A 10,435-nucleotide genomic window follows, 5' to 3' on the forward strand; every position below is an offset into this window, starting at 1 on the left:
CAGATCTGTCCCCCCCCAAACAGCCTCTGCTCTCACACTTCTCACCCCCCTTCTGTCTCTAGGTCTGTCCCAGCCGGATGCCCCAGCCATGGGCAGAGTCCTGCCGCCACAGCACGACGCCGGGGAAAGGGAGCTCCCGCCTCAGGGCCCCCTCTGGAGAGCAGGGGGTCCTGCCACGCTGAGGGTCCTGCTCCTCGCCCTGCTCTGGAGGGGTAAGTAAGCGGCACCTGCAGCCCCAGTGCAGGGGGAAGGGCAGAACCTGTGTTAAGCGGGGCCGGGTCTGTCCCAGGACTTGGAAGGGAGACTGGCCAGAGGGGGAGGGGAGCCCAATGCCCCATTGTGGTGCTAGGGGGCGCTGAGTGACAGGGAGCGGGCAGGGGCCTCGATGGAGGGAGGAATGGAAACTAAATGGAGTGAGAATTGGTCAAAGACCCAGGGCTGGGCTCGCAGGGGGCTGCACGTCGGGAGTGAGGGGCACCGGCAGAGCTGTCGGGGAAGCTCAGGTTGGTCTCTGCTCTCTATGGGTCTCACTTCAATCCCTGGCTGTCCCCTGCAGGGTCCCTGTCCCTGGAGTCTGGTTATTCCCTCATGGTGCCGCAGTCGGTGTCGGTGCAGGAGGGTCTCTGCGTTCTCGTCCCCTGCAACTTCACGTACCCAGCCTCGTACGACACCAACAATCCCTCGGCCCAGCTCTACAGATACTGGTACAAGGATCCAGTCAATGTGCACAATGATCCTCCCGTGGCCAGCAATGACCCAAGCCGGAACGTGTCGCAAGACACCCAGGGCCGGTTTCGGCTGACGGGGGATCCGGCGCCCGTCGACTGCTCCCTGCAAATCAGCGACGCCCGACGAACGGATGCGGGGAGATATTTCCTTAGAGTCGAGAAAGGAGACTTTAAATACAGTTACCGCACCAATAACGATCACACTTACCCTGTGCTAGAGATCTCCGTGACACGTAAGAGCAGCCGCAGTCACCGCTCATCAGTCCCCCTGAGCCAGCCAGTCCCCGTCCTGGGGTCAGATCCGGGCTGAGCCCCTAGAGGGGAAAGGCCCCATGTCCCCGACTGATTCTCTCCCCTCTCCCCGTGTCCAGGGCTGACGGAGGAGCCAGAGATCCAGATCTCGCCAGTGTGGGGTCCGCCAGGGACGCTGCTGGCTGGGGAGCCAGTGAATGTGACCTGCACGGCCCCCGGGCTGTGCTCCGGGCCCCCTCCCCGAGTCACCTGGACGGGGCCATTCAGCGACACAGCCCAGAATGTCTCAGCCCAGCTGGCAAATGGCACCTGGGCCCACAGCTCTGAGCTCAGCTTCACGCCTGCCCCGGGGGACGATGGCAAAGAGCTTGTTTGCAAGATCACATACCACCCACCACGGGGACCTTCCACCAGCAGAACCGTCCGGCTCCATGTCGGCTGTGAGTGACCCACTAGCCCCTCGACGCCAGCCCCCAGCTCCCTATGCTGGCCTCCCCACCCCTGGGCTATCCCAGCCCTGCCCTCCATCCCCTCCCCAACCCTGCCCTGTGCTGGGATCCCCACCCTCCACCATGCACCCTCAGCCAATTCTACTCCAGGCTCCTTCCCTCCACACCTTGCAGCCCCTTCTCCCTTGGGATCGTCACCCCTTCCTGCCCCCCTTGGCTATGGCTCCCCTCTCCACCCCCAACCTCCCCTGCCCCCAGAATCCTCCTGTGCTGTTATCCACACCCTCCATTCCAATCCCCCCTTGTTGCGATTTCTCCTCGCACCAACCACCCCAGTTCCCCCTGAGATTCCACCAGCCTGTCCCACCGCGTCTCCTCCCCCCTCCCCTTTTTGCCGGGATCGGTGGATGCTCTATAAGGGGCAGAGTGTTAACGGGACTCAGTCACTGTCCAGCACTAAACACATTCCGGGGTTGGTGCCCAGAGACCTCGGCCCACCCTGCCCCGGGCAAATCCCGTTAAATGGCCTGTGACCCTCGTGCTGCAGATCCAGGGTAGAGGGGAAATCAGCGGCCGCCTTTGCGAGGTGAAGGATCAAATCAGCATGAGTGTAAGGACGGCCCTTGTTCCCTTCAGCCGGAGGGAGATTTAGAAGGAACCTGCCCCCCAGTCTCCCACCCGTGTCTGAGCCCAGGCCCCAGTCCGACCCCGAACGTCTACACAGACCTCGGAGGAAACGTCCGCGCTGCAATCAAAGACCCGGAGCCCAAACTCCACGAGCCCGACCGAACGGACCCAGGCTCTGAGTTCCGGGTTTTGCTTTTCCCTACCCCTCTGGGCGCAGCCAGGTAGCCAAGCAGCAAAATACCCAGTCCTGGCCAGTCAAGCCCAGGGGCGAAAGGAGAGGGCTGGGGAGAGATGAACTGAGGGAGGAAAGCAAAGGACCCGTGACGGGGGTGTCTGATGTCCCTGGTGGTAGCTGAGTCTGGGGTGGGGGTGTGAGTGGAGTTATTTAGACCCCTGGCTCTGTCCCCCCCTTGGGAGGACACGTTTGAGGAGCAGGACGCTGAATGCCCAGGCGCCTGGCAGACAGTGGCACCGAGATGGTGAGGCTCGCTCCAGTACCCAGGCTGGAGCAGCTCGGCCTCTCGTTAGTGCCTCTGCCAATTAGGCTGAATTTTGACCCACTGGTTTTGGTCCCTTGGGTTTCAATTCCCCATGGTTCTGGTTCCCTGGCGTGGCCCTAACCCGGCCCCTGGGTTCTGTTCGGCGCCTCTTGGGTGGGGTTCAATCGGGTCTGTCACTTCCCTTCCCCGCCCACGGGTCTTGTGCACTTCAGGGACTTTCCCGTCCCCCAGCTGAGCTCACAGCGAGGGGCCATGTCTAGGCTCAGTGATCACTAGTGACCCCCCACCCCACCCGGTGCTCTCCAGCCCCCTGATCCCCCATGTCTGGTTTGTGTTACAGACCCGCCCGGGCCCCCCAACATCACTGGGAAACTGACCAGGAACGGACGCCCTGGTGAGAGGCCGCGCTGTGAGCCCCGGGAATCAGCGAGTGCCTCCTAGTCACGCTCTGCCCACGCTCAGGGCCAGGCGCCAGGATCAGCCAGGCCAGGCTGGTCCGTGCCCAGAGGGGAGAGTCCGAGGAAGCTGCACGGCTGTGGGGAGAGTGGTGGGGGGAGCGGGCCCGGTTCCCTCAGTCTCCAGACCCCCAGACAGAATTAAGGGTGTGCTGGGCAGTGGGAATGAGATGGGTCAGGGACTGATCTCTGCAATGGAGACCTGCTGCCATGGAAAGGCACCGAGATTGTGCGCCCACCACAGAGGGGCCATGTCTCAGCGCTGGATGAGGCGTCCCTGTATAAACAGCCCCCAGGTCCCACCCCAGTGGTGGCTGCGTCTCAGCTCCTTAGTGGGGGATCTCTGGGGGGATCAAACCCACCTGCTCGTCTCTTCCAGTGCCAGATGCGTGGGGAGCTGAGGGCAACGTCATGTCTCTGGAGACCCAGGAGGGCGACTCCCTGAGCCTGAGCTGTGAGGCTTCGAGCAGACCCGAGTCCAACCTGAGTTGGGCCAAGGGGAACGAGTCCCTCAGCCCTGGCCAGGGAGGGGCCGGGCACCTGGAGCTGCCGAATCTCAGCAGAGGAGACGCTGGGGAGTATCGGTGCTGGGCGAAGAATTCCTACGGGTTGGCCAGCCGGGTCCTGCGTGTGGACGTGCAGTGTAAGGCACTAGGGGGCGCTGTGTCACACAGAGGGGCCTTAGTGGAGGGTATTGGGCTGCAGGGGGCAGGTGGTCAGGAGGGGGCGCTGTGCTGCAGGGGGTGGGCTGGGGGTCAGTAGAGGGTGCTGTGCTGCAGGGGGCAGATGGGGGATCCACGGGGGCTGCTGGGCTGCAGTGGGGGCAGGGGGGGCAGTGGGGTGTGCTGGCCTGCGGGGAGGGGCAGGGGGTCAGTGGGGGGTGCTGGGCTGAGGAGCAGGGGTTCTGTGTGGGGCTCTCTCCAATCTAATATGTTGCCGTGGGTATTTCAGCTCTACAGATGACTCTGCAAATCACTGTCTCCAGAGCTAACAGGAGCGACCCCCAGCTATTCCAAGGTATCACTAGGGGGCAGAGAGTGGAGCACAGGGCCTTTCCCCTCTAGGGGGCACCGGCCCCGAACCAGTCCCCAGGCAGGGACTGGCTGGCTCAGGGTGTGAGTGGTTCTGTGTTATTTATATTCCCAGATCCCGGCTCCGTGGTGGGGAACGGGTCACAGCTTACGGCCCGGGAGGGCGACTCCCTGCGGTTCCTCTGCTCAGTCTCCAGCAACCCCCCTGCTGCGCTGGGCTGGGTGAGGGGGGGCCGAGCCATCGAGGACACCCGCCCCATGTAGGAGAATCAGCTACGGCTGGAGCTGCCCAACATGACGGCCGAGGACGGGGGGCTGTACGGGTGCTGGGCCCGGAGACAGAAGAGCTCTGCCCAGGGGACGTTCCAGCTGCTCGTCGAGTGTGAGTGGGGTTAACCCCAAGACACTGACACTGGAGAGTAGCAGTGTTAATCCGTGGGACTCCTCGCCACTGAGTCCTAGCAGGTGTCACAGGTGCCTGGCCCCTTTAAACAGAGACAGTGCAAACCCCCCCCCCCGCCCCCAATGCCATAGTTAGTTAGCTGCTTCAAGGGCAGCCCCAAGGGGGGCAGCTGAGGCTTGAACCGACTCCTGGTCTGTCTACGAGGGCCATGAGCGCCCCGACTGAGGGCAGAGAAGCTGGAGGGTTGGTGCGAAGCACTGCTGGCCGAGGATGGGGCCAGATCAGCACCCAGGGGCTGGCCGAAGGGATGTCCCAGGGCAGAAGAACCCACAGGACTCCCTGCCACTGGATATTAGCAGGTTAATCTGTGGGACTCCCTGCCACTGGGTGTGAGTGGGGTTAACCTATGGGACTCCGTGCCACTGCGTTTTTCTTTCTCTGACTATTCTCGCTGTGTCTCCTGCTCTCCCCAGACAGCCCCCGGCCGGGGACTGGGCTGAACTCGTCCTGCCAGCGCCAGGGGCCCAGCGTCAGCTGCAGCTGCTCCCTGCGCTCCCACCCCCCACCACGGCTCCAGTGGCAGGTGGACGGGGAGCCCCTGGCTGGGAACAGCTCGCAGGGGGCCCTGCAGGTCAGCGCATGGGCCCAGGGGGATGAGGCCATCAGCACCCTGAGCTGGACGGGGAGTGGGGACGGGGGACCCCGGATCTTCTGCCTCGGCTCCAACCCCCACGGGAACTACAGCGCCCTGCACTTTGACTTCAGCCTCCCACGGAGAGGTCAGACATTCGGACTCTTGGGTTCTCTCCCCAGCCCTGGAAGAAGAGTGGGGTCTGGGTGTTGGAAGCAGGGGAGTTGGGAAACAGGACTCCTAGATACTATCCACAGACCTGGGAGGGGAGTGGGGTCTAGTGGTAAGAGCAGGGGGCCGGGAGCCAGGACTCCTGGGTTCTCTCCCAGCCATGCTCTGTGCTGTGTGTTTTTTCGGGTGCGGAGGTGCCTGGCAAGCTGCTGGGCGTCGGGGTGGCCTGTGGGCTGGGGGTCGCTGTCGGCTTCTTCCTTCTCGGGCTCTGTGTGATCAAGTGAGTCTGACGCCTCCCGCCCTGACCTGCACCTGCCTCCCACCCCGCTAAGATCTCACTGAGATCCCCTGCCATCTCCCCTGCGCTATTCCAGCCCCTCCCGCAGTGAGATCCCCCAACCCCTCTCCCTGGCCTATCCCAGTCCCCTGTGACCTAGCCTCTCATACTGGGCTGACACCTTCCTCCCTCCCCACATAGCTATTCTACACCCCGCCCCCCCGCCCCTGTCTCATGAGACCATCCTGATCCGTCTTCCCACAGGCTGCGGGGCCGGGAGCCGGCGCCCCCCAGCACTGAGGACGGGGAGACAGCTAAAGGGATCCAGGCCGAGCACACGGCCGACGATGCCAGCCTGATCTACAGTAACATCCCCACCATGCCCATGGTATGTACCTGGGGGGAGTGGGGGACCAAGCCCACATGCCCTTCCCACTCTGTCTCTGCCCCCCTCCATTTCTTCTCCTCCCTCCCCACGCTTCACACCACCTTAATGAATGCATGAATATAAGCCAGGCTTTGAGTAGGGCACCCAACCCTCCCATGCATGCCTGGTACAAGAAATGCACCCCTGCCACCAGCCTGGGCTCCCGGAACTGCGTGGGATTGGCTCCTGCATGCAGAAAATGCACCTCATCCCTCGGGTCTCACTTAGAGGGGAGGACATGCAGCGAATGCATTCATGTGAATTCACAAAGTGCACAGGACTAGATTGGGGCTGGAATGCTGGTAACTCCCGGGCATCTCCTGGATGCACCAACCGGGCAAGAAATGTATTTCTGCAGCTGCCTGCTATGGTATCAGGTGCTTGTCATCAGACAGTGCATGCAGCATGCTCTGTGTCTGTTGCACCCTTCAGAGAATGCCTCAGCACAGTCTATGCAACCACGAGATGCATGGGATCAAATCATGAATGCACAGTGCATAAAATGCACACAGCCCCAGGTGTCTTGCTAATGCATGGCCAGTACAGGCAATGCAGAGAATGCATTAACTTACCTGGTGCTGCCCCAAGACGCATGAGATCAGTTCACACATCCTCGGAGCATGAAATCCAGTCAATACGTTTGCTGAACCTGTTCTGTGATGAGATGCATGAGATGAAATCCTGCATGCGTGGTGCATGAAATGCACACACCCCCATGCATCTTGCTAATGCATGGCCTGTACAGCTGAGGCAGTGAATGCATTAACCGAGCTGGTGCTGGCGTGGGATTGGCTCATGCGTGTAGCGAATGTGAAATACCCAATCCCACCTCTCTTGCTAGTTAGGGTTACCATTCGTCCGGATTTACCCGGACATGTCCTCCTTTTTGTGCTAGAAATAGCCTCCGGGGGGAATTTGTAAAGCACTCAAAATATCCGGGATTTCCCCCCTCCCCCGGCAGAGCAGAGCGAGCAGCTGGGAGGGCTGCAGGAAAGTCCCGGGCTGGACTCCGGAGCAGCTGTAGAGGAGCCGGATCCGCCCTGCATTCTGAGCAAGTGTATCAGCACAAAGTGCAGCCCTCCCCTTTTGCAACTGGGAGCGGTTTCTGCCATGCAGCGTAGCAAAACGGGAGCGAGAGCACTTTGTGCTGATACAAGGGCAGCTCTCCCCTGCAGCCCGGTCCGGGCCAGGGACCGGGTTTTGTTGTGCTGGGGAGCGCAGCCACGTGTCCGGCTGGCACAGAGCTCAACACCCTGTTCTGAGCAGCAGGGTAAGGGGGCCAGGGGGCAGGAGAAGGGGCAGGGAGGTTCTGGAGGGGGCAGTCAAGAAACGGGGGGGGCTTTTTGGGGGGAGTGGAGAAAGTTTTGGGCAGTCAGGGTACAGGTAGGGGGTAGGGTCCTGGGGGGGCAGTTGGGGGGTCTTAGGAGGGGGCAGTTAGGGGACAAGGAACAGGGAGTCTTAGGTAGGGGGTGGGGTTCTGGAGGGCAGTTAGGAACAGGGGTCCCAGGAGGGGGCAGTCAGGGGACAAGGAGCAGGGGGATGGGGGGCTGGGAGTTCTGGGGGGGGGCTGTCAGGGGGCAGGGGTGGGGAGAGGGATCGGAGCAGTCAGGGGACAGGGAGCAGAGGGGTTTAGATGGGTTGGGAGTTCTGGGGGGGGCTGTCAGGCGGCAGGAGTGTGGAGAGGGATCGGAGCAGTCAGGGGACAGGGAGCAGAGGGGTTTAGATGGGTTGGGAGTTCTGGGGGGGGCTGTCTGGGGGTGGGGGTGTGGATAAGGGTTGGGGCAGTCAGGGGACAAGAGGCAGGGAGGCTTAGATAGGGAGTGGAGTCCTGGGGGGCAGTTAGGTGCAGGGGTCCCAGGAGGGGGCAGTCAGGGGACAAGGAACGGGGGGAGGGTTGAAGGTTCTGGGGGGGCGGGAAGTGGGAGGGGGAGGGGCGGGGCTAGGGCGGGACTCCTCCCGTCCTCTTTTTTGCTTGCTGAAATATGGTAACCCTATTGCTAGTACACGCCCGATGCAGGAAATGCATTTGCACGGAGGGTGGGGGAAACGAGGCCTGGGGCAGCTCATGCAATCAGCTCAGCAGGGTGGATGAAAGTCTCTGCCTGGTGTCTCTGCCTTGCTTCTCACTCAGCATCACAAGACTCCAGCCACCCACCGGACCAAAGGCGCCCAGGAGGGGGCTGCCACAGCACAGGCCCCGCTAGGCCCCGGGGAGCCAGACGAGCTGCACTATGCTGCCATCGACTTCTCCAAGCTGCAGCGCAAAGGGGCGGAGCCTCCGGAGGCCCCGGCCACAGAATATTCTGAGGTCCAGCGGAAATAGCCCCCTCGCGCCATGGGCCCAGGCTGGGCATCTCTGGCCTGTCCAGTGCAGGCGGGGGGGGGGTCACAATCAGGGGGAGAGGGGAAAGGGGTCGGCCCAGGACTGGAAACCTGGGTGCAAATCCCTGCTCCGCCCCGGTCTCAGGGCAGAGTCAACTAGGCCTTGGAGATTCTGGAGCGCTGCATTGTGGGGAAGTATCCCAGAGTCCTCTGCAGCTGGGTCCCAAAGCCTGCCCCCTCCCAAACCCACTGTCCCTGGGGGAAAGAGCCTCTCACCCCTCAGCCATAGATCATCTCTCTTCTACCCTGCCTGAGCCCTCACCCACTCGCTTCACAGATGGACAGGACTTTCATGCTCAGGGGCAGCACCTGGCAGGAGCTAGGGTGACCAGACAGTAAATGTGAAAAATCAGGACGGGGGTGGGGGGGTAATAGGAGCCTATACACAGTGGTGAGCTGGAGCCGGTTCTCGGGAACAGGTTGTTAAATTTAGAAGCCCTTTTAGAACCAGTTTGTCCCCGCGGGAATCGGTTGTTACGTTTTTGGCAGTTCATCACTGCCTATACAGCAACTCCTCACTTAACGTCCTCCCGCTTAACGTTGTTTCAAAGTTACGTTGCTGCTCCATTAGGGAACATGCTCCCTTATAAGGTTGTTTGGCTGACTTTACAAAGGACTTTACAAGGGAGCATTGCACAAGTTCTTCTTCTCCACCTCCTCCCCCTTCCTCCCTCCCTCCCTCCCTCCCAGCACTTCCCCTTCAAAGTTGGCTGGAGAGAAGCAGTGGTTTGATGGGGGAAACGCCGCTTCTCTCCAGCCGCTGGCTGCGTGGCTGCCCCTGCTTCTCCTGAGTCCTCCGGCCCATGCTCACACCCTTCGCTCCCTCCCGCACCGTAACTCGCTCCCAGACCCCGCACCCCACCCTGAGTGCTCTCCCACACCCTAACTCGCTCGCAGACCCTGCACCCCCACCCTGCGCGCCCTCCCACACCCGAACTCCCTCCCAGACCCTGCACCCCCACCCTGCGCGCCCTCCCGCACCCTAACTCCCTCCCAGACCCTGCACCCCCACCCTGCACGCCCTCCCGCACCCTAACTCCCTCCCAGAACCCGCACCCCCACCCTGCGCGCCCTCCCGCACCCTAACTCGCTCGCAGACCCCGCCTCCCACCCTGAGCGCCCTCCCTCACCCTAACTCCCTCCCAGACCCCGCATCCCACCCTGCGCGCCCTCCCGCACCCTAACACGCTCGCAGACCCCGCACCCCACCCTGAGCGCGCTCCCTCACCCTAACTCCCTCCCAGACCCCGCATCCCACCCTGCGCGCCCTCCCGCACCCTAACTCCCTCCCAGACCCCGCACCCCACCCTGAGCGCGCTCCCTCACCCTAACTCCCTCCCAGACCCCGCATCCCACCCTGCGCGCCCTCACACATCCTAACTCCCTCCCAGACCCTGCATAAGTCCCTCCCAGACCCTGCACCCCCAGCCCTTATCCCCCTCCCGCACCCTAACTCCCTCCTAGACCCCGCACCTCCACTCTGAGTGCCCTCCCGCACCCTAACTCCCTCCCAGCCCCTGCACCCCCAGCCCTGATCCCCCCTCCAGCACCCTAACTCCCTCCTAGACCCCCCACCCCCACTCTGAGCGCCCTCCTGCACCCTAACTCCCTCCTAGACCCTGCACCCCCAGCCCAGATCCCCCCTCCCACACCCTAACTCCCTCCCAGACCCTGCACCCCCACCCTGATACCCCCTCCTGCACCCTATCTCCCTCCCAGACCCCGCACCGCACCCTGAGCCCCAGGAGGAGAATGGAGAAAAAAGAATGAAAAACGGGGGCGGGGAGATAAGAGAGAATGCTCCCCCCATGGGGGGGGCCCAAAAATGAAGCTGAGCACATGGCCCCACTAACTCTAAATCCGCCACTGGTGGGAGGGGGAGGAGCGGGGAAGCGCCGCGTCTCTGCTCCTCCCCCTCGCTCCCCGAAAGTCTTACGTGCTGCCAAACAGCTGTTTGGTGGCAGGGAAGTGCTGGGAGGAAGGGGGAGGAGCGGGGACGTGGCATGCTCTGGGGAGGAGGTGGAGTGGGGATGGGAAGAGACAGGCCTGGAGTGGAGCGGGGACGGGAAGAGGCAGGCCTGGAGCATCTCCCGGCAAGTCAG

The 10,435-nt window shown here is 62.5% G+C and overlaps 1 protein-coding gene across 1 annotated transcript; it reads left to right on the forward strand.

Annotated features, from left to right (window-relative positions):
• The first annotated feature begins 561 nt into the window (after positions 1-561).
• Positions 562-5,996, forward strand: LOC101930815 (sialic acid-binding Ig-like lectin 16). The gene is made up of 8 exons (XM_065574648.1): positions 562-961; positions 1,100-1,420; positions 2,897-2,965; positions 3,391-3,654; positions 3,963-4,028; positions 4,158-4,302; positions 4,923-5,224; positions 5,789-5,996. Exons 1-8 carry the CDS (start codon positions 589-591, stop codon positions 5,881-5,883), a joined length of 1,635 nt encoding a protein of 544 aa, XP_065430720.1. The 5' UTR covers positions 562-588; the 3' UTR covers positions 5,884-5,996.
• Positions 5,997-10,435: the final 4,439 nt, after the last annotated feature.

The sequence above is a fragment of the Chrysemys picta genome, chromosome 20 (genome assembly GCF_011386835.1).
Source record: "Chrysemys picta bellii isolate R12L10 chromosome 20, ASM1138683v2, whole genome shotgun sequence".
Classification (NCBI taxonomy): Eukaryota; Metazoa; Chordata; order Testudines; family Emydidae; genus Chrysemys; species Chrysemys picta.